This window comes from Capricornis sumatraensis, chromosome 19, assembly GCF_032405125.1.
Source record: "Capricornis sumatraensis isolate serow.1 chromosome 19, serow.2, whole genome shotgun sequence".
Taxonomy (NCBI): domain Eukaryota; kingdom Metazoa; phylum Chordata; class Mammalia; order Artiodactyla; family Bovidae; genus Capricornis; species Capricornis sumatraensis.
Genome location: NC_091087.1, coordinates 26334131 through 26358609, shown reverse-complemented (window position 1 = coordinate 26358609; position 24479 = coordinate 26334131). Strand labels below are relative to the sequence as shown.

Here is a 24479-nt window from a genome sequence, read left to right as displayed (position 1 = left end):
CAGGGATCGAACCCAGGTCTCCTGCATTGGTTCTTTACCAGCTGAGCCACAAGGGAAGCCCTCTCCTCTGTAAAACGGAGCTAAAGAGAGCAGCTTCTCCCTAAACACTCTCTTTTGGACTTAAATTTAGAAGATGAATGAAATTTATGTAATATTTTTTTCCCTCATTAGTATAGTGTCTGAAAAGTAAAGTGTTAGTTCCTTAGACGTGTCCAACTTCTTGCGGCCCCAAAGACTGTAGCCTGCTAGGCTCCTCTGTCCATGGGATTCTCTAGGCAAGAATACTGAAGTGGGTAGCCATTCTCTTCTCCAGGAGATCTTACCAACTGAGGGATTAAACCCCAGTCTCCTGCATTGCAGGCATGTTCTTCACTGTCCGGGCCACAGCAGAAGCCCCAGCATAGCGTCTACACCACGGTAAAGCCGTGCACACCATGGTAAGTGAGCGTGGGTATAATTCATTCTTGTCTGTTGAAGATACCAGCAACTTCCATTTCCTCTGAGTAACTGGGCATATTCATGGGTATATTTCAAAGTTACTTGGTGTAAGAAGGCTACTAAAACCTCATAAGGAAGGTAAGTACAGAACCCATACCCTCAGGTTAATATCTAATTTGGATGAACTTTAGGCCACATCTGAAGGCATCAAATGATCATTAAACAAAAAGGATGATGTATTTAAAAGAGAATGATGAGGTCAGAGATCAGCTTTACCCTTCCAGGTGAGGCTAACCTCCCTCAATCAGAAACCACTGGTGCCGGGAAAGAAGACACTGTCAAAGGGGTGACCTCAGGTGCCTGGAGAGGGTGGGGCAGGGAAAGGGTCCCTGAGCGAAGTGGGTGAGGTTTGGTTTTACACTCAGAGAGAAGTGTCTTCATGCCCCTAAAGGAAGAGGCTCTGTCCATTTTTCTTGCAACACCCAGCTCTCTTGGTTTACTTCTGGTTTTTCTGCTTTGGATAGAGACATGGGCAGGTACAGGTACAGGAAATATTTCCATCTCCTTTTACTCCATTGCCACATGCCATTTATGTGACATCTGATCTCCATCCCAGAGTTGAGGGCTACGGACAACTAGGGCGCACACACCCCAGCTCTCCTGTTTACGCTCAGCTGGGCAAGGCAGGAATGCAGAATGAGTGCTCAGAGCATCTTCCTATTTTTTAAGAGACATTAGAAATTTGGATTTCTCTGTGAAATCTTCAGGGTGTTTTTTTTTGTTTTTTTTTTTTAAACTTTTTGGCTATGCTGCATGGCATGTGAGATCTTAGTTCCCTGAACAGGAATCAAACCCAAGGGGCCCCCTGTAGTGTAAGCCAGAATATTAACCCTGGACCATCAGTGAAGTCCTGAAATCTTCAGTTTTTAAACAGTGGGCATTAAAAAAAAAACAAACAACCTTAACACCAAAGTGTGCAGAGGAAACCCCTGGCGCCGGGCAGTGCTGGCCCGCCACCTCTCGCCTGGCACCCCACCCCGGGCCATGGGCACACCTCATCACGTTGTCATCAATCTGCATCAGAGATGTGGCTGTGTAGAGGCGGCTCAAGTCCGTGTCCTCCAGGCTCTGGGGTTTCTTCACATGGTCTCCAAAAAGAGCTTGCCTAGAAGGAGACGAACGGAATGAGAAGTAGATGTTAAATCAGCACGCTGTACGATGAAATAACTTACCGTTTTGTCACTTATACCTCTGTAAAGCTGAAAAGAAAGATGTTTTTTAAAGCACATGATAAGCAGCCACAGCTGAGCCTGCTTCCTGGCCCAGACGGAAGTCAGGAGAGAGTCTGTGACAAAGCGGACGTGGATAACTTACAAATAAATCCCTTCAGCCGTCGGAATGTCCCAGAGGATGAGCTTATTGACTTTTGAAGACCCGGAGAACAATGAATATCAAGACCTTATTTTCCTTGTGAGGGGCAGTTAGACAAACTAAGGACTAGGCTTCAGCCTAGATGACTATTTCAAAATTGGCCCTGCAGAGAGATCTCAGGATGGGCTCTGCAGCCTGGGGTGGGCTGTCAGCCAACCAAAGGCAGGGGTGGGGGGACCCCCAACTTTACACTGGTGTTGCCACTGCTCCCTTTGGCAGAACCCCTTTCCCTTTGTGAGCTCTTGGTGTCACTTAACAAGGAAGATAATGGTTAACCCATTCAGCACTTGGGCAAATCAACCACTTTCCAATGTGTTTTAGCTAAAAAGTGAATGTAGGGACTTCCCTGGTGGTCCAGTGGCCAAGACTCCACACTCCCAGTGGCAGGGGCCCAGATTCGATCCCTGGTCAGGGAATTAGATCCCATAGGCCAAAATGAGAAGATCCTGCATGCCGCAACTAAGACCCAGTGCAGCCAAATAAGTAAACAAGAATAAATATTAAATAATTTCCCCGTCAAACATTCATCTCAGTTTGTTTTTTATATAAAAAGCTAATGTATACTCTGAAGTGGAGGACAGAGGAACCTGGCGTGCTGCAGTCCATGAGGTGCAGAGAGTATGACATGACTTAGCGACTGAACAACAACGTATCAGAAGACTAATCATTTCTAGTTAAGAAAATGATCCATCTAGAGAGGATGAGCATAAAGATGAGCAGAGTGAGCACATTTCGATGTCCATTCCCAGCGAAAGCTGTCACTCACACAGCTAAAGGAAGACTGATTGAGTTTGTTTGGAGGTTTGGCTCCACAGTGGGAAAAATTCATTATAGAAACTAAATGTTCTGGTAGCCAGTCACCACCTCTTCCCAAGGAAAGGAACCAACTTCTTAAAAAAAAATTTTTTTTTTTAAAAAACAGTATTAGGAAGATCATATACTTAAAGGATAGAATTCCCAATTTAAAGTGTGTCCTGATAAAACTAGAAAAAAATTTTGAGAAAGGAAAGATGATGCTGGTGGGGAGAACAAAAATTCTAATGAAGGGTCCTGAAAATTTCGAGATGTTTGACTTTCTGTGGTAAGTTTTAAAAAAAATTTAAATACACTGAGAGCACATCCAAAGGACTCTCCCAATTTGTTAAGAATTACACGATGGCCTTTCTGGACTCATTAATTAATGGCAAGACTGGGCCGGCTGCAAAACAAATGTTCCCTGGGAGGAGCTCACCTTCCACCCCAGAGGCGTGGGAAGCCAGACAGAGGCCTTGGACTTGGGCTCTGATGGCCTGCTTTCACCCCTTGTGGATCCTCAGCAAACCCCTGGACCCATCCAAACCTCAACCGAGCCACACCTGACTCAGCCCGGCACACAACTGATGCTCACACACCAAGAGCTGAGCGGAAGGCCAGCCTGGGGCACGTGCGTGTCTGAGGGTCCCCGCCCACCCAGCACCACAGCCTGGGGACACACCTGGCTGCCCGGCTGCCCAGGGGCCTGTAAGCACTACCTAGCCCAGGCGCCATGGGAACCCCACCCACAGGAAGCCCAGTGGGGTGCCTGGCTGGCTGGACAGCACAGCATTTTCTTTTAACTGCTGAGAAAAAGAGAATAAGAAATTGATCATTCAGACAGATTGCTTTTCCTAGGATGGCCTCAGAACCCCCCTAAGATGGTACTCTTTGAGTGCCCATTTGTGTACCAGGCTCTGAGCGAATCAAAACATGCCCGAGCCCTCCCGTGCTTTCCTGTTTGATTCATGGATGCAGGATTCACACTGGGGGAGAAACAACAGAAAAACAACTAGTGGGAAGGAGCCGGCTTCACGGAGGCAGAGACCAGAGATGGACCTCAAAGGTGTGCGCTGGTTTGGACAAGCAGAGGTGATGGGAAGAGGGTCGGGAGAGGGCTGGGGGCACGGGGGGTCTCTGAGTGGCCCACTCCAGCTGGAGGGGGAGGGAGGCATGTGGGGGAAGGGGGAGAACCCATATGAATAAGGATAGTCAAAGTGATGAAATCATCACTAATATTCCTTGAGTGCTACTGCCAGCCAGGGGCTGCTCTTAGCACTTGTCAGGGGCTAACCCATCAAAGCACTCTGAGCAGGAGATGGGCAGGCAGGGTGTGGAGAATGTGGACACCATGCTTGGCCCCAGTGGTGGGATCCCTGTCCCACTTGTGCTTGATCAGAACCCCAGAGCCAGCAGAGAACGATTCTGGGTTCCCCCAAGCACAAAAGTCTCCTAAAGAGAAACATTCCTCCACAGTGACAAGCCACCCTCAGGATGGCCCTCATTTTTTTAAATAATTAACTTTGCATCTTTAAAATTAAAAATTAATTGGGGGGCTGCATGTGGAATCTTAGCTCCCTGACCAGGGATTGAACTGTGTCCCCAGCATCGGAAGCTCGATGGCTTAACCACTGGACCATCAGGGAAGTCCCAGGATGGCTCTCATTTGGGAAAGAATGGTATGGAAATTGTTTCTCTTCCTTCTTGAATTTTTTGAAAAATATGGAGCTTCCATGGTTAATTTGGGAGCTTGGGACGAATTTGTTTCTAACCAAATCACGAAGCAGCCAGCAGAGAATCTGTACCACCTCTGCCTTTTTTTTTTTCCCCCTAGAGAAAGAGGAATTTTGGTGTTTAGTGAAATAAGCTCAGAAAGGCACTGTCTGGGGGACTTCCCTGGTGGTCCAGTGGCTAAGACTCCACGTTCCCAATGCAGGGGGCCTGGGGTTCGATTCCCTGGTCAAGGAACTAGATCCCAAATGCTGCAACTAAAGATCCTGCAGGCTGCAACGAAGACCTGCTGCAGCCAAAAAAAACCCCACAAAGGTACTGTCTGTCTCCCGAGGGAGGGGAAGTTGCCTCACCGGTGCGAGAGAATGATCTTCTTCATGTTGTCAGCCATGAGGAAGTTGTAGAAACGCCGGCACTGGTCCCACTGCATGAAGGTCTCCTGGGCCCTGGAAGAGCCACAAGGGAAGAGTGAGAGGCTGGGGTTGCCGGGGGCAGGAGCCCCCCTGGAGGGGGCTGGCTCCCTCGGCGGGAACCTGGGCTTGAGCACGTGGTCCTCAGACTAAGGGCAGAGTTGCCCGAACACTAAGTAAATGAACGCTGCTCAGCGAGAGGCCCCAGCCCAAGTGGTCTCTGGGGCCACGGGCTTTGCTGGTGACACTCCTGACTCCCTCTTCCATCTCTTAGGTCTTTGTCATACACAGGACCTGCTTTGATTGTCATTTGAACAGTTTCTCTCCTTGGCTTTCTACCCTGCAAGCAAGTTCTTCTGGCTTAATAACAGGACTGTGCGTAGGGACGGGGTGTGTGGAGCAGGTAAGTGCGTGGCAAAACCTAAAAATGCTTCATTTTATCACTTTTGTGTAGAATATATAAGAATACAATAAACTAGCAAATAAAACTAAAAAAAGCAGACTCACAGAATAAACGAGTGGTTATCCGTGGGAGAGGGAAGGGGAATGGGCAATATGGGTGGAAGGCTTATTATGGGATTATACGAAATCGTGTGTGAAACTTTTAAAATTTATTTTTACTGCATATAGTTGCTTTACAATGTTGTGTTAGTTTCTGCAGTACAACAAGGTGAATCGGCTGTATGTACATATACATGCACAATTTTTTAGATTTCCTTCACATTTAGGTCACCACAAGAGCACTGAGTAGAGTTTCCTGTGCTATTAGAGTAGGTTCTCATTAGTTACCTGTTTTATACATAGTAGTGTGTATGTGTCAATTTCAATCTCCCAGTTCCTCCCACTGCCCCTTCCTCTTTCGGTGTCTGTAAGTTTGGATCTCTACATCTGTATCTCTATTTCTGCTTTGCAAATAAGGCCATCTCTACCACTTTCGTAGATTTCTACGAATAGGTGATATTCTATGATATTTGTTTTTCTCTTTCTGACTTACTTCAGTCTGTATGACAGTCTCTAGGTCCATCCACATCTCTGCAAATGGCACTTGAAATTTTTTAAATTGTAAAGCACTAGAGAATTTAAAGAATCATTCAACACAATTTTTAAAAAATGGAAAGGGAAAAAACCCCCCACTTCTTTTGTTGCCATTTGCAAGGCAAAGGAAAATCATATAAGTTGAGCTTGCTTTTGATTAGTCTTAGAATATTTAAGGGGCAAGGAATGGAGGGAGAAGTATCGAGGCCCTATGCCCCCTCTAGGCACGGCTGCGGGGGTGGTCTTGAGTCTTTCTGCCTCCAGAGCTAGTGTGTGGTCGGCAAAGCAAGGCCTTCTGATGTGGGGTGGGGGGATTGCTGCTGCTGCTGCTGCTGCTAACTCGCTTCAGTCGTGTCCGACTCTGTGCGACCCCATAGATGGCAGCCCACCAGGCTCCTCCGTCCCTGGGATTCTCCAGGCAAGAATACTGGAGTGGGTTGCCATTTCCTTCTCCAATGCATGCATGCATGCTAAGTCGCTTCAGTCGTGTCTGACTCTGTGCGACCCTATGGACTGTAGCCCACCAGGTTCCTCCGACCATAGGATTCTCTAGGCAAGAATACTGGAGTGGGTTGCCATTTCTTTCTCCAGGGGGGGTCGCTAGAAAGGTAATATCCCCACTTTCAGATCAGGAGACCAGGGACTCAGAGAGGTCCCACCAGAGCAGTCAGGTATGGCTGAGTGTGACCCAGGCTGGCGTGGCTCAAGTGTCCCTGCTCAGATCACCAACCTGTGTGGTGGGAGGAGACCGCAGGGCCAGCCTCCTGTGCTCGCCTCTGTGGCCAGGTTTCCCTGCCCACATGTCAGGTGAACAAACACCAAGGTGGTGACTCCCAGGCTGCCAGTCAGCCCTCCCCACTCTGGGCTTTCTTCCCTTGGGTGTGAACCCATACACAGCTGCCATGGCGTCCTTGCTAACCTCCATTCTGCAGATTTCTGGTCTCAAGGCCTGATTCCACCCTGGGAATGAATCTGGGTGTCACTATGCCCACAATAGTCTCATTTCCCAGATGGCCAGAGAGAGGACTCCTGAGAGAAAGGATGGTTCATAGGTATTAAAAAAACAAAAACAAGGATCATGTTGATGTATGACAGAAGCCAACGCGATGTTGTAAAGCAATTATCCTCTAATTAAAAATAAATAAATTTAATAAAAGCAAAAATATTGGTAATGGCATGACTAAAACAATTTACAAAAGAAGCTATGATTAAAATAAAAAATGTAATCAAAGAAATACAAATAAAACATTTTCAAATATATATATACATATATATGTGTGTGTGTGTGTAAATATATATATATAAACTCAGGAAGTTATGAAAGTTATTTCCCAAAAGCTGTCACACTTCAGTTCTGGCATAGCAAACACTCCCCATAACATCACAGTTGAAAAATAAGAGCTAGTGGGAAGTTAAAAGTGAAAGGGTTTGTGGGTTTAATGGCCTGTGACGTGCTCATAAAACACGGGCTAAAGCACACAGTGAAGACTAACATTGCTTTCAAAAGCCAAAAGGTCACTCCATAAACCCACGGGGGGCTGGAGGCGGCCCCTCGAACACTTCATGAGTAGAAAGGATGGGCCAGATCACCTCAGGCAGGACCCAAGCTACGGCAGGGCTGTGGGCACCTGCTTCTTGGTCTGTGAGGGTGTCACAGAAGGGTGTCACCCAGTCTGTGAACTGCAGCCTGCTGCCAGGGGGGGTCCCCCTTCTCTGACGTTGGACCCAAACAGCCCCTTCCTCAGAAAGCCAATAGTCTAGAAGTGAAGAAACAGTCTTGCCCTCGTCCCTTTCTCCCTTTGCTGACCTTCCAACTGTTTTTGTTAGTATTACTTCATATTAGAGGGACGACAGACATGGGGAAGGGAGGGGGCACTGATCATAAACCTGGGCTATGAGAAGATGCTTCAGTTCTGTGGGTTTCTCAGTTGAATAACCCCGGAGGTTCAGTTCAGTTCAGTTCAGTCGCTCAGCTGTGTCCAAGTCTTTGCAACTCCATGGACTGCAGCATGCCAGGCTTCCCTGTCCATAACTAACTCCTGGCGCTTGCTCAAACTCATGTCCATCGAGTTGGTGATGCCACCCAACCATCTCATCCCAACCCGAGAAACCACTCACTGAAAGGCTCTGGGGACTCATGGGGGCCTGGGGCTCAAGGAGGGACTGGAATAAAGATGCTGGGACCAATGCGTCACTCAGTGAACACTGGCCAACAGTGATTCTTGTATCTTTGGTTTATCATTCAGTATGTTTAAGGGATAACCTTTGAGTATAAAATTAAGGGACTGAACTTAATTTTTTATTAGTTTAATAAAGCATGCTGCTGCTGCTGCTAAGTCGCTTCAGTCGTGTCTGACTCTGTGTGACCCCATAGACGGCGGCCCACCAGGCTCCCCCATCCCTGGGATTCTCCAGGCAAGAACACTGGAGTGGGTGGCCATTTCCTTCTCCAATGCATGAAAGTGAAAAGTGAAAGTGAAGTCGCTCAGTCGTGTCCGACTCTTCGCGACCCCATGGACTGCAGCCCACCAGGCTCCTCCGTCCATGGGATTTTCCAGGCAAGAGCACTGGAGTGGGGTGCCATCGCCTTCTCCATAATAAAGCATAATCGAGATCAATGTATTACTAAAAAAAAAAACAAAACCCATTCATTTCATCTCTTTAAAAAAAGACCTGACTTCTTCAATACCAGCACCAACAACAAACTGAGACGAAATGAAAGAGAGGGGAACCTATAGACTAAAAGAGACTGAAGAGACAAATCGATAGATGCAGCGTGTGGACATAATGGGGATTCTGATTCAAAGAAACTGTTAAAAAACTTCTGTGAGACAGTCAAGGAGATCTGAACACTGACTACAAACAGGATGACATTAATATTCAGAATTAATCTTTTGGTGTGATGACGGTATTGTGATTATGTTTAAGAAAACGTTCTTCAAGAGAAAAATATTGTATATCAATGCATATATATGGAATCTAGAAAAATGATACTGATGAACCTATCTGCAAGACAGAAATAAGAGACGCAGACATAGGAAACAGGCTTGTGGACACAGCAGGGAAGAAGAGGGGCGGGGCGAATTGAGGGAGTAGCACTGAAACATACATGATCACACGCAAAACGGAGAGCTAGTGGGAAGCTGCCGGGCAGCTCAATCCGGTGCTCTAGAGGGGTGGTAGGAGGGAGGTTCAAGAGGGAAGGGACGTAGGTACACTTATGACTCTACCAGGTTTAGCTGTATGGCAGAAACCAACACAACCTTGTAAAGCAATTACACTCCAATTAAAAGTAAAAAGTTCTTAAGAGTCTTTTTAGTGCTACCAAGTGAAAGATTTACAAATGATATGACATAATGTCTGGGATTTGCTTCAAAATAATCCAGCTTACAGGGGAGTGATGTGTGGATGAGGTGCAGAGGAAATAAGAGTAGCCAAAAGTTAAGCACGCTTGAAGCTGGTAGTGGATATATACAGGGGTCCAATACCCCATCATTTTTATTTTGTATATATGTAAAATGTTCCATAATAATGAAGAAGGGGAAAGAGAAGAAGTCAGAAAATATAAAATCTTTTGGATTATGATCTCCTGAAAATTATCTACCCTGTGGAGGAGAGCTGAAGATTAAAGTCAGTTTTAACCATTAACCATGAAACTCATCAACTCTTTCTTAGGGTTGAGGAAAGATCAGCAGTGGTCTGGAACCACTACACACATGGCCCAACAAGAACCTCACTGGGAACTTCAGCTCCCACTGAAGCCAAGCTCCAATTTATATGCTATGTTTCTGCAGTGAGAGAAGGGAGGGGGCAGAACCAGGCTCCAGGGAATGGGGCTGGTGATGGGATGAAGGTCTAACAAGATGTCCAGGCCTCCCGGTGGGCATGAGTTAGCACAGAGACTTGGAACTATGGCCCATCTGACCCCACTGGGTAGTTCACCAAACTCTGCGGAAGCCACTTCACCTCTCCAAGCCTCCGTGTCCTTATCTGTCAAATTAGGAGGTTGAATTAGAGAAGCAATGTTCACACCAAGATTGTTCTATAGGTGAGGTATGTAGGCAGTTCCATCTCAGGCCTGACAGAGGTCGCCCTGGGAGCTTTGGTGGTGTTTTCATTGCTTCTGCTAGTGGTTGAAATTTGGCAGACAAGGGTGCATGTAGTGAGTGGAGAGCTGGCCAACTGGTGGTGTTAAGAATGGGTCTGAATTCTGGCCTCAGCTGAAGAGGTCTGGGGGATGGGCAGGCTCCTGGGCATGCATCTCATGAAGATAGAGAATGTCAGCCTGGGAAGCAGATGGCTCCAAGAAGTGCTTTACCCATCCATATATCTACCTATCTCAACCAATAAAGTTCTTTCAAGATGCCCCAATTTCTAATCAGGGGTTTCCCAGGTGGTTCAGTGGTAATGAATCTGCCTGGCAATGCAGGAGACATAAGAGACGTGGGTTCGATCCAGGGGTCAGGAATATCCCCTGGAGAAGGAAATGGCAACCTACTCCAGTATCCTTGCCTGGAAAATCCCATGGATAGAGGAACCTGGCGGGCTACAGTCCATGGAGTTGCAAAGAGTTGTACATGACTGAACAACAGGGCACGCAGCATATCTTCTTAACAGCGTTAAACCCGAGAGTCAGGTTGAGTCTGAACACACACATTTCCAGGGCTAGTTGGCAGCTGTTTGTGCTGAGGGAACGAGCTAGGTCTGCTGGATACAATGTAGTTTGGGGACATCTGTCATCCTCCTTTGCTGGTTCAGCACCTCATCAAGCGTGAGCTAGTTTAGCAGCAGCTAGACTCTGCTAACTACAGCAAGCGGGGGCTGGCTTCTGAGCCTAGAACAGGCTCTAGCTAGTGGGGAGGTGCGTTACGGGATGAGAAGCCAGAGGGAGAGGACGGATCACTGACGAGCAGTTCTGGAGACTCAACTAGGGGAGGGATTTACCAGAAGCATGAACTCCTGTGTGGCCCCTGCAGCAGCAGATGGGCCCTCCCCGCTTCACCTCCGTGTAAAGGAAGCATGGCTGCCATCATTCCAGTGTGGAAAAGGCTCACTGCCCGCAAGCCTCGGCAGGAAAAAAAAGGTTACGCTGGTTGAAAGTAAGGCACTGTCTCCTGGCGAGTAGATCTCATTAAAATGTTGAGCGGACCTGAGCCTGAGCGGCCCCAGCACACACAGGACGACCGTGTCTCTTTGATCTGCCTCCAGTTTTCCTGTGCGTAGGGTGTAGGATCTTAGCCTGGATCTCTTTGCTCCAGAGGATAAAGTTGCCTGTTTCTCTCCTCTTTGCAGATGACTGATGTGAAAATGATTATGAATATGAAGATCTCTAAGGCCTCAAAGAGAAGTGGTGTGGACCACGTCTGCAAGGTGCATAGAGCACCTCACAGATGTTGATTAGCTTCCTAGCTTAAACCCACACCTGGGATCCTCAATTGTGCGAGTCGTGTGCGTGGCCAACAGCAGATGGCGCTGTTGCAGTAAAATGAAACAAGGCTGTTAATTGACGATTCTGCGCGTTAAAAAACGGGGAAAACAAGGCTGTCCTACACTCTCCTTCCTGTCAAACCCAGTGCTCTCTGAACACGAAGTCAGTGTTCTAGTCACTTGACAACGCTTGGTTTAGGAAGGGACTCTGATTTTTACATACACTAGAAGCCTGGCCAAAAACTGGACCGCTAGTCAGACGAGAGTTGGTCTCCCCGGGATCCTGGGGCGGGCCCTCTGCTCATTGCTCTAAGATCCCAGTTACTGGCAAGGATGGGGCTTTGGGTAACTCTGGTTACATCATGGCTGAGAATCGGGAGTTGGGTATTTCTAGCCAAGTCAACACAAAGGAACATGTCCCGGTTCAAACCAGAGTGTAGAGGGGAATTTAAAGGGAGGATTCCCAACAGGAGGATGAGGAGACTAACCTAGCCTGCAATAGAGTTGGAGAGACCACTAAGGTCCCTGGGCCCAACGAGTGCTAAACGTGGCTAACACCTCAGGAGTCACCCGTGAAATGTGTCCAAAAGCAGATTCCTGGCCCCATACCCCAGACTCACGAATCAGGATCTCCAGGGCTGGGGCCTGAGAAAATGAATTTATTTTTATCATGCTCCTCCAAGTGATTAGTTCTCTAGACTGGTCTTTGTGATCCACTGATGTAGCTCACTTCTCATTTTACAATGCATAATGGCGATAATTGGTAGTTACTGACAACTTTCTACGTGCCTGGTACTGTTCCAAGTAGTTCATTCTCATGAACTCATTTGACCCTCACCAAGGCACCACAGGGTAGGTTCCAACTATTATCAGCCCCATACTGCAGGGGAGGATAACTGGGACCCAGGCCTCACCCCCAGAACTCAGCAAACGTTCCAGCAGGGCAGTGTTTCCTGTCTATTTTGGGGTACACTTAAATTCTCCATTTTGGCCAAGCTTTAAGGCTTGGGCAGAGGCTGAATTCTGAGCCAGCATTTGCCCTTTGGATTTGTTGATTTCAAATTCCAGTAATAGATATTTTTAGAAATAGTCCCTTATCCATTAGAAAATGACAAAATAGGTTTAAACGATACCGAGAGACACAGATGAGGCAGTAAGTAAGGATTATCTACAAGGACTGTGGTATTAGACTGAATCAATCGGGGCAGGGAGTTTGTTTTTTATTTTTTTGTGTGTGATTTTAGATTTCTTCATGAACCATTTATAATATAAAAGACATTATCATGAAGAGTGAGTATAGGAAAATATATGAACGCATTTAAAGAGTGTGGAGAGATGTGTGTGTATGTGAGTGTGTATGTGTGTGAGTGTATGTGTGTGGGTGTGTATATATGAATGTGCATGTTTGTGAGTGTGTATGTGTATGGGTGTGTGTACATGAATGTGTATGTATGTGTATGTGTGTGTGTGTATGTGTGAATGTGTGTGCGTGGTGACTCTGCAGTGATCGAGGACAACACTGATCTGGGCGGGGAGGTCAGAGCAGACAACAGTGTCCCCCAGGACTCATCCTGCGGGGCTCTGCTGTCGGGACTAAGGGGAGAAGTAAACCCCTACCCAGCAGGTCATCTCGTGTGATCCTGCGATGCTGAGAGAGATGACTATTTGACTGTGAGGGCACGGATTAAACAGTTTCTACAGATCCCTTCCAGATGCCATCTGAGACTCAACTCTTTGGCACGTAGGAGAGGTTGGGGTCATAAGGTGGTCCAGCTCTCAGACTCTGGTTTGCCAAGTCTCCTGTGTTTGCATAAACCCACAGTCCTACAAAACTCCTGGAACATGAAGAACGTAAGTCATCTCAGAGACTCCAAAGGGAAACAGCAGCTATTAGAGGAGGGAGCTTTGGCTTACTCTGTTACAGATGTGACCCCCAAATACAGCTGCATATCCCAGGCTGAAGGGGTCTGACAGGACTGCTCCAGTATACGATGTGGAAGCAAAGCAAGGTGAAACCAAGACCCAGAAACTTCTGCTTAGTCTGCCCTAGCATTTCCCCAGGTCTTCACGGGCCAGAGTCTGGTGTGCTGGGGACATCTCAATGAATGAAAGCTAACTGGAGGACCAGTGGCAGGAGGAGGTGGGAACACGTGGCCAGGATCACTCACCTCAGTGCACTGTAGCCCTGGCACACGCTGACGCAGCACAGAACCTTTTCTTGGTTGGCCTGGGTCTCCCCCAAGTATTTACACACGATGTTACCGCCCAAGCTGAAGCCCACGACCACCAGCTGGGTTAGGGGATATGTCTTCTTGATGTAGTTTACCATGGCTCCAAATTCCCAGGTGCAGCCTGTGGACAGAGAGGGAAGAGGACTTGGTTATTTCAGACGCAATAAAGTTTGGAGAAAATGTGAGCTGGGAGGGTTACTTAAGTGGGTGACAAGGCATTAAGAGAGAGAGACAGACAGACAGAAATGTAAGTATACAGCCCATCCTCTGTATTTGTGGGTTCTACACCTGCAGATTCAACCAAACACAGATCGAAAATATTGGGGAAAAAAATGCCAGAGTTCTAAAAAGCAAAACTTAAATTGGCCATATGTAAGCATAGCATTTACATGGTATTATCAGGTATTATAAGAGATACCAAGGGAACATTTCATGCAAAGATGGGCTCGATCAAGGAAAGAAATGGTATGGACCTAACAGAAGATATTAAGAAGAGGTGGCAAGAATACACAGAAGAACTGTACAAAAAAGATCTTCATGACCCAGATAATCGTGATGGTGTGATCACTCACCTAGAGCCAGACATCCTGGAATGTGAAGTCAAGTGGGCCTTAGAAAGCATCACTACGAACAAAGCTAGTGGAGGTGATGGAATTCCAGTTGACCTATTTCAAATCCTGAAAGATGATGCTGTGAAAGTGCTGCACTCAATATGCCAGCAAATTTGGAAAACTCAACAGTGGCCACAGGACTGGAAAAGGTCAGTTTTCATTCCAGTCCCAAAGAAAGGCAATGCCAAAGAATGCTCAAACTACCGCACAATTGCACTCATCTCACATGCTAGTAAAGTAATGCTCAAAATTTTCCAAGCCAGGCTTCAGCAATACGTGAACCGTGAACTCCCTGATGTTCAAGCTGCATTTAGATAAGGCAGAGGAACCAGAGATCAAATTGCCAACATCCACTGGATCATCGAAAAAGCAAGAGAGTTCCAAAAATAAACATCTATTTCTGCTCTACTGAATATGCCAAAGCCTTTGACTGTGTGATCACAATAAACTGTGGAAAATTCTGAAAGAGATGGGAATACCAGACCACCTGACCTGCCTCTTGAGAAACCTATATGCAGGTCAGGAAGCAGCAGTTAGAACTGGACATGGAACAACAGACTGGTTCCAAACAGGAAAAGGAGTATGTCAAGGCTGTATATTGTCACCCTGCTTATTTAACTTCTATGCAGAGTACATCATGAGAAACGCTGGACTGGAAGAAACACAAGCTGGAATCAAGATTGCCAGGAGAAATATCAATAACCTCAGATATGCAGATGACACCACCCTGACGGCAGAAAGTGAAGAGGAACTAAAAAGCCTCTTGATGAAAGTGAAAGAGGAGAGTGAAAAAGTTGGCTTAAAGCTCAACATTCAGAAAACGAAGATCATGGCATCTGGTCCCATCACTTCATGGGAAATAGATGGGGAAACAGTGGAAACAGTGTCAGACTTTATATTTTTGGGCTCCAAAATCACTGCAGATGGTGACTGCAGCCATGAGATTAAAAGACCCTTACTCCTTGGAAGAAAAGTTATGACCAACCTAGATAGCATATTCAAAAGCAGAGATATTACTTTGCCAACAAAGGTCCGTCTAGTCAAGGCTATGGTTTTTCCAGTATGGATGTGAGAGTTGGGCTGTGAAGAAAGCTGAGCGCCGAAGAATTGATGCTTTTGAACTGTGGTGTTGGAGAAGACTCTTGAGAGTCCCTTGGACTGCAAGGAGATCCAACCAGTCCATTCTAAAGGAGATCAGTCCTGGGTGTTCTTTGGAAAGAATGATGCTAAAGCTGAAACTCCAGTACTTTGGCCACCTCATGCGAAGAGTTGACTCATTGGAAAAGACCCTGATGCTGGGAGGGATTGGGGGCAGGAGGAGAAGGGGACGACAGAGGATGAGTTTGAGTGAACTCCAGGATATGGTGATGGACAGGGAGGCCTCAGTTCAGTTCAGTTGCTCAGTCATGTCCGACTCTTTGCAACTCCATGAATCGCAGCACGCCAGGCCTCCTTGTCCATCACCAACTCCTGGAAACCAGTCCCTAGTGACAAAAAGGTTGGGAACCACTGTTTTAAAGTACACAGGAGGATGTGCCTAGGTTTTATGCAAATACTATGCCATTTTATATAAGGAGCTTGAGCATCCGTGGATTTTGGTGTCCAAGAGGGTCCTGGAACCAGTTCCCTGACGATGCTTAGGGACGGCAGGTTTTTCGGGTGTGTGTGTAGACAGAGAAGCCAGACTTCTCTTTGGCTACTTGCAGAGAAGCCCGAGTGCCAAAGAATTGATGTTTTTGAACTGTGGTGCTGGAGGAGACTCTTGAGAGTCGCTTGGACAACAAGGAGATCAAACCAGTCAATCCTAGATGAAATCAGCCCTGAATATTCACTGGAAGGACTGATGCTGAAGCTGAAACTCTAATACTTTGCATACCTGATGCAAAGAGCTGAGTCATTGGAAAAGACCCTGATGCTGGGAAAGATGGAGAGCAAGAGGAGAAGGGGGCGACAGAGGATGAGATGGTTGGATGGCATCATAGATTCAATGGACATGAGTTTGAGCAAACTCCAGGAAGATAGTGAAGGACAGGGAAGCCTGGCGTGCTGCAGTTCATGGGGCTGCAAAGAGTCGAACATGACTTAGCAACTGAACAACAAGAGAAGCTCCCAGAGGCCCCTCAGTATGAGGAAACACAGCATAAGTAGCGCCCATGAGGGAAGGGACAATTTACCAAACGCACGTGCCATGCTCCTTCAGAGGTGGGCGCTGAGAAGCCCCTCCCATACTCACTGAAATCAAAACATACATTCAAGGTGTGCATGAGCACCTCGGTTCGCACACAGAGGAAAACAAAAGCAAGAGCAATACTCTTAGGGATCAGTGTCTTAGGCTACAAAACAGGATGCTATGCCCACGTGTACAATGATTCATGGTGTTAAGAAAAGTACCAAGTAGATGTTATTTACAGGATCGCCTTGCCAGCGGGGAGAAGGAAAGACAAACTTCAGTCCAGAGGAACGGCCAACATGTTCTGTGGGATCAGGGTAAAATGTTCTTGGTGACGTGGGGACAGCTGTCAAGGGAGGCAGACCCATTCAGAAACACAGAGGAGACTTCTGAATGGAGAGGGCACTTGGGCCCAGTGTGCCCAGGAGGGATGATACCAGCTGGTGGCCCCTAGAGAAGCTGGTGAAGTCAGGACTAAGTAAGATGATATAGGTAAAGGGCTTAGACAGGGTATTCTGTTAATTCTTTTTTCTTTTTGAAATATCATTTAAGGACACCCATGTTCATGACAGATTTATTCACAACCGCCAAAAGGTGGAAGCAACAAAAGTGTCCATCAACAGATGAATGAATAAACCAGATGTTATACATGTATTTGGTGGAAGATTATTCAGTCTTAAAAAGCAAGGAATGCACGGGGATGATCCAGAGAGATGATATGGGGTGGGAGGTGGGAGGGGGGTTCAGGATTGGGAACTCATGTACACTCGTGGCTGATTCATGTCAATCTATGGCAAAACCAATACAGTATTGTAAAGCAAAATAAAGTAAAAATAAAAATTTTTTTTAAAAAAGCAAGGAAATCATGACACATGTTGTGACAAAGACAAACCTTGAGGACGTTATGCTGAATGAAATACTGTTGTTTAGTCGCTCAGTTGTGTCCGACTGTTTTATGACCCCATAGATTGTAGCCTGCCAGGCTTCTCTGTCCATGGCATTTCCCAGGCAAGAATACTGGAGTGGGTTGCCATTTCCTCCTCCAGGGGATCTTCCAGGCCCAGGGATCAAACCCAAGTGTCCTGCATCAGCAGACAGATTCTGAGGAGCAGTTACAGCTAATTGTGTAGGTGCTTTAGGAGCTGCTGCTGCTGCTGCTAAGTCGCTTCAGTCGTGTCCGACTCTGTGCGACCCCAGAGACGGCAGCCCACCAGGCTCCCCCGTCCCTGGGATTCTCCTGGCAAGAACACTGGAGGGGGTTGCCATTTCCTTCTCCAATGCATGAAAGTGAAGTCGCTCAGTCGTGTCCGACTCTTCGCGACCCCACGGACTGCAGCCTACCAGGCTCCTCCATCCGTGGGATTTTCCAGGCAAGAGTACTGGAGTGGGTTGCCATTGCCTTCTCCATTTAGGAGCTGCGAGTTCATTTAATCCAAGCACTTCTGATGTGGATAAAAGGCCAGGCCTGCGTAATCCTGGACAAGCTGCTGGGTGTTTGTGCAGGGCTGCTCTCTCTCCCAGGCAGGGGAAAGGCAAAGGCACGGTGTCTGCCCACCTCCAGGATCAGCGTTTGGGTAGACACTAGGTCCTCCCAAGATCTCCACCCGATGTCAGTTACCAAACACCCTCAGTTCCTCAGTGTCTGGGAACCCCTTCCTGGGTGCGTTTACTGGACTGGCTGGAAAATTCGTTTGGGTTTTTCTGTAACAGCTTATGGAAAAACTTGATCGAACTTTTTGGCCAACCTGGTGTTAAGAGCAGCAATCTGTTTTTTGATACTAGGAAGATTTTAATGCGGTTCTACATATTTAATCCTTAAGGGATTAGCACCAATAACAAGATTGAGGTCTCTAATCTTGCTGCAATTTTAAGACACAGTGAAATATGAGACACTACTCTGGCCTTAGGACTTCCCTGTAGCTCAATTGTAAAGAATCTGCGTGCAATGCAGGAAACCCAGGTTCGATCTCTGGGTTAGGAAGATCCCCTGGAGGAGGGCATGGCCACTTCAGAATTCTTGCCTGGAGAACCCCATGGACAGAAGATCCTGGCGGGCTACAGTCTGTGGGGGTCACAGAGTCAGACACAACTGAGTGACTACCATTACCACTACCACCCTGGCCTTAGAGAGATGAGTCCCACAGGCCCATCTTTGAAAGGCCAACTGTGGAGGACAGGAAAGACCCTTTTCTTATACCTCCCACCCCTAAACAGAGACAAGGCTAAGACAGTCTGAATGCTACTATTTCGAAGCCATATTCCCCCAAAATGGACGGACATGACTCAGTAGGCTGGAATACAAGAACCAGACTTGGTGTTCTTTGTGGATGGAGACGTTGAGTCATCTGTGAACTCCATGCTAGGCACGTAGTGGGTGTGCCACAATGTGAACTGGGTAAGGAGGAAGTCTGAATCATTTGGAATGAGAGCACACAATAACACCTGGTGTGACTGTACGGGGGATCGGGGGAAAAAGAACCTAAATATCCTTCCCCCTAAATTTAACCCCCGAGTATGATCTGGTTAACCAGCAACACGGCCCTGCTGGCAGGCAGCTAGGAGCCTCGCAGTCCCTAGCATTTTCCTAGTGAAGGTGTGTGAGTCATTTCTTTGAGTTGTGGGCAAGCTACTGCCAAGTTGAGTCAGCCGGAGAAGAAAACAGCTGTAGAAATAAAGCGAGAGCCCTTTTGGCCCACCATGTTAACTGGCCTTGTCTTTATCTCTGAAACAAAGATTTTCGCGCATGAATGCTCTTGGCTTTGTTTCCTTGGGTACAGGGTGCTGAATACGGCCCTCTTCCAGCTGAAGGTTAAATATTTAGATCTCATCCTGAAAGTGCAAATGGGAAGCCCCCGAACACATCCCAAACTCTGGCCCCTCCCTGGGAGCTCTCCTGATGCTCGAGTCCTCTCAGCAGATGGTCTTGTCAGATGTTTTACTGAGATGCTTGACTTTCTGCATATTCACTGCCTTCGCTTCCTCATCCTCTGTCTCTCTTCACCCCGCCACCCCATGGCATCCTCCTGCAATTATTATACACAACTGTACCACAGGCAAAACAGCTCTGGGTTATCATCTGGAATGATGAATACGATTGAGAACAGTCTGCAGCAATTGAAACGGCAGGTAGGAGGAACTTATGGAAAAGTAGAAGTTTCTTAAAAATCACTATCTGCAGGCTCCTCTGCTGGTCCAGTGGTTAAGAGTTCGCCTGCCAATGCAGGGGACATGGGTTCAATCCCTGGTTCGGTAAAATCCCACATGCCCCAGGACAACTAAGCCCTTGTACCACAATGAAGAGTAGCCCCTGCTCACTGCAACAAGAGAAAGCCTGAGTGCAGTAACAAAGACCTAGCACAGTCAAGAATGAATAGATAAATCAATAACAATTTAAAAATATAACAGGAAATCACTGATCTGCAAGTCTTGGTGGCAAGGTGCATTGGATCATGGGTGATCTCTACAGCTTGCTGTATAGCAGGGTTTGCCTGAGAGAGACCTCAGAGTTTGTCTGTTATTCTGATGCAGTTATGAGGAAAGTTCTCTTTCACTCTCAAAAATGACCCAGTTGGGATGCTAAATTATACGGTCGCCCGAGGTACAGGGCCTCCCTCCCTTCTAAGATGGAAATACTGTACTCTAAGTAAGGCACAGCTTTCTGATCTTACATTGAGATTACAAAAGATAGTTTTAAGTACAAAAACAATTCCAGTATTAAACCCAAATGGACATTAATGAGCTCCTTCTCCGAGCAATAAAAAATGATGCTGTGATTTTAGCCACCTCTGCTCACCTTGATGCTAATGCAAGAAAGCCAAGTGTTTAGAAATAAGGGAAGAGCCCACTTCACTGTTAAAACTCACAGGAAAAGGCAATGTAAATAGTTTGAGACCATTTTCAACGCCAAAATGTCCTAGGTCGGTGTTTGGTCATAAGTTCTTAGGAGGTTCATGATTGTAAGAGACTTGGTCACCTTATGAGGGTTATTATTTTGATTCTCTTCATACGATATAGAAAAGACTGTTTTAAAAAAAAATCCCCTTTTTTTTTTTTTCTCTAATCAAGATCAAACTCATGGATCCTTTGTTGCTTGGCTCTTAACTTTCTGGTCATAACATTTCCAGGGTCAGTCTTAGAAATGGAGGTCAGAATAACCACAACTGGATCATTTTGGTTTTCAGTTTGTTTCCTTGGCTGGTGGACTTGATCCAGCTGTACTCTGCTCTGAATGTGAACACTGGACTATTGGGATACGGCCTTCAGCCAATGACAGAAGGATGGAGCAGAATACCTCCTGAATTTACTGGTCCCTTGCAGTGTCGCTGACAAAATTACTTATATTCCAAACACTGTCCAGGTTAGAAAACTAGTTGAGTCAATAAAGAGCAACCCCACATGTCCACGACTGCTGTGTTCCAATGAAAGACTAGGCTCTGTATGATAAACACACTTCAAAAAATATTCACGACTTCTAGGTGTTCCTTGATTTTCAAGTGTTAATCACTGATCTCATTCAGATGATAGGGTTATGAACCCAGTCTGATCCAGTCCTATTTAAATAAGAAATTTAAAAGATTGATAAATTTTACCCCTGTGGATTCTACTACTCATCCTAATGGCCTCACATTTTGTCTTTGGTCAGATCAGATAATGTCACTGAATTTAATTCTTCAAAAGGGAAATTCTGCTGGTTAAAAAAAAAAAAAATCTATGAACTATTCTGAGGCAAGGGATGAGGAATTATTTTTAAAGAATGAAAATAAATTTTAGAAAGTTAAAATATAGCTAAATAAACATACTCTACAATTGGGGCTTCCCAGGTGGAGTTAGTGATAAAGAACCCACCTGCCAATGCAGGAGACACAAGAGACTCGGGTTCAATCCCCAAGGTGGGAAGATCCCCTGGAAGAGGAAACGGCAACCCACTTCAGTATTCTTGCCTGAGAATCCCATGGACAGAGAGCCTGGCAGGCTCTCGTCCATAGGGTCACAAAGAGTTGGACATGACTGAAGTGACCTAGCAAGCACGCACTGCATGTACTACAGAACAAGCCAGTAACATGGAGGTGTGTGACTCCCTCATCCACCACCACCCCCTCCACCCCCCATCCCCAGCCCTGGCCCACCAGATTGGGCAAGGAGCCAATTCTGAAGTTTACGCCACTGGAGAAAGCAAGCACTGCATGCTTCAAAATAACCACTGGGGCCTTGCCATCCCCACATGTAGAAAGAGTCAGAATTCAGGCCAAATTCAAAACAGAAATTTATGCTCCGTAAGCACAGCTTCTCAAATTGGCCCTTGTGAGCATTCACAGGCGGTCAGCTGACCTAGAGGCTAGGCCTTTTAAAGGTTCCAGTGAACTTCCACCTTTTCTCCTCTACGAGGGCTCACAGAACACACAAACTTAGAGTGAAAGGCGGAAAAAGGCAGTAACATGGCCATGTAGTGGTATTTGCTGGACCCCACGCTGTGTGCCTTTATATTACTGCTGGCCTCTGCAACTGGGGAATGCAGACTCTGAAACACTGCCTTCTTCCGCAGGCCTCTCCTGAGCATCTCTGAGTGATCCACTAGGTGCGGGAGATTAACACAGCATGAAAATTAAACACAGAAGTCTGGCTCCCATCCTTAAAAAGTGTGCGGTTTGGTAAATGTTCTTTTTGGAAAAGCCCAGCCAGCAAGTGCAGCCCGACTGGGACTGTCTCCCAACCTCTTCCCTCGACGCTGAGCTGTTACTCACTAGACGGGGAGCTTCAGGAAAGCAGGGGGCTTAGACTACCATCTGTATTCTCATCTCGGGGTCTGGCCTCATGAAATGTCTGTAGGATGTGAGATTAAAAAAAAAAAATGGAGCTCAAACCCACCAGGCCTATTTCTGTGACTCCGAGAAGCTCTCGCTGTTCTTTTGCTTTAAATCTAAAATACATCCGACTGGAACTATTTCCTTACTCCTTAGAAGTATCGGCAGGATGTAGTTCCTTACACAGAAAGGCTGTGTGGGGAATTCCCTGGTGGTCCAGTGGTCCAGTGGTTAAGAATCCGCCTTCCAATGCAGGGAACGCAGGTTCGATCCCTGGTTGGGGAACTTAGATCCCACACGCCATGGAGCAACTGAGGCCTCTCACTCAGGAATCTGAGCGCCACAACTAGAGAGAAGCCCGCAGGCTGCAAGGAAGAGTCCATGTGCCACAGCTAAGACCTGACACAGCCAAAAATGAAATATATAAACAATTTTTTTTTTTTTAAAGAAAGGCTGTTTAGCCTGTTGTTCAAAAGCATGAACTCCAAGGGACTTCCCTGGCCGTCCTGTAGTTAAGACTTTGCCTTTCAATGTTCAGTTCAGGGGGTGCAGGTTTCCTGGTTGGGGAACTAAGATCCCACATGCCTTGTGGCCAAAAAATCAAAACATAAAACAGAAGCAATGTTGTAACAAACAAACAAAAAATATTTTAAAAAACCAAACACATAATGAAGCATAAAGCTTAAAAAAAAAAAGGCATGGACTCCAGGACTAGACAGCTTGAGTGGGAATCTTGGGTCACCCATTCACCAGTTTTGTGACCTGGAGCAAGTCACTCAACTTTGTTTTTTAAATTTTTATTGGAGTATCATTGATTTACCATGCTGTGTTAGTTTCTGCTGCACAGCAAGGTGAATGAGTTATATATATACACATATATCCACTCCTTTTTAGATTCTGTTCACATATAGGTCATTGCAGAGTACTGAGTAGAGTTCCCTGTCTCCTGAATTGCAGGCAGACTCTTTACCGTCTGAGCCACCTGGGAAGCCCCTCACTCTAATAAGCAGCGTCTCAAATAGGAAATGAACACTATGACAGAGGTGGCACTGAGCTGAGGTTAAGAACCACACAGTTTGAAGGCGGGTCCTGCCACTTTCTGCTTGTGTGACCCCAGGGAAGGTACTTAACCTCCTTTAGCCTGGCACGTGGGGAAACTAATGCCAACCTCCAAGGCGTCAGGAAGATCAAGGGAAGTAGCACCCGTGGATGCTCAGCGCGTGCCTGGCACTGTTAATGAGAGATAAATGATAACTGCTTCATGAGGGATTTTCCTTTAATGAATTTATGTTTTCAAAGGCAGCAGGAAGGATTCCTGTGATTCTAAGTCACAAGAACATACGGTTATCCATTTAGGAAATTCTGTTAGAGAGATCTAGGGCCAACAATTTCTAATCACATCAGCAAGGATGCCCAATAACAAGGGAATAGTGCTTATGTGGTTTCGAACAAAGTTGGTAGGTAAGCAGGAAAAGGCTTTTTGCAATTTTCTCAGAGAGATCTGAGGTGGGTGGGACACAGGAAAAAAAGAAGGGCTTATTGTTAATGCCCTCTTTAGTTTGTCTCTGGCTGAACTCACAATTTCGAAAGGCCAGAAGGGGATCTCCGTGACAGGAGGGCCTGCCATCTGCTCCAGAGTGACATGGTTTGCACAAGGGCAGGTCACACAACCACAAGACACACCTGTTTGAGACGTGCCCATCTGCACCTCACCTTCCATCCAGAAAAACTGTCATTTCACATTCCACCCCTCAGCCCTCACCCAGGCGATACGGACCTAGTGAGCACTTTCTAGGGGCCAGGCAGAGGCACCGGGGAGCCACAGCAGGAGAACAAAGACCTCTGGTGCTTGTGGAGGGGGACGGGGGACGGAGAGACAGGAAACAAACAGGCAGACAAGTACACGGTCTCACCAAATCATAAGGGCCTTGGCAGACGTGAACAGGGGGGTTAGATGAGAACGGTGGGTCGAGGGCAGTCTCGGAAGGGCTCTCCAGGAAGGTGCCATCTAGGTGGAGGCCTGAATGACAAGGAGCAACCCGGCGAGGGCTAGGGAAGGGCCTTCCGCACAGGACATGGGCAGCCTGAGGTCAGCGGGGCCCTTGGGCCAGTGCCCGGTGCCCGTATATGTTCTGGGTGGGCTGTGGCATGTCTCAGAGATCAGGCGCCTCCTTCACATCACATCCAGTCACCCCACACGGAGGAGGCTGACGTGAGTGGAAGCCAAATACAAGTGGAGGGAAGGAGATTTGAAAGAGGTTTAAGGAACCTTTCAGCCTGCTGCAGTGTATGGGACCCGATTCCGATCCTGAACTGAGCAAAATTATAATTAAAAAGGAAAAACAAAAACAAAGACATCAGCTGGGGAAACTGAACGGCTGTGAAGGATACTGTTTCAGGTG

The 24479-nt window shown here is 46.7% G+C and overlaps 1 protein-coding gene across 1 annotated transcript in view; it reads right to left on the bottom strand.

Moving 5' to 3' along the window:
- The window catches only part of ABHD2 (abhydrolase domain containing 2, acylglycerol lipase), a 108301-nt gene that overhangs the window by 4900 nt on the left and 78922 nt on the right, over positions 1-24479 (bottom strand). Inside the window, exons 6-8 of the mRNA XM_068991145.1 lie at positions 13433-13616; positions 4746-4838; positions 1493-1603 (exon numbers count right to left, since the gene is read on the bottom strand). Coding sequence (XP_068847246.1) covers positions 1493-1603; positions 4746-4838; positions 13433-13616 — 388 coding nt within the window. The remainder of the gene's footprint in view (positions 1-1492; positions 1604-4745; positions 4839-13432; positions 13617-24479) is intronic.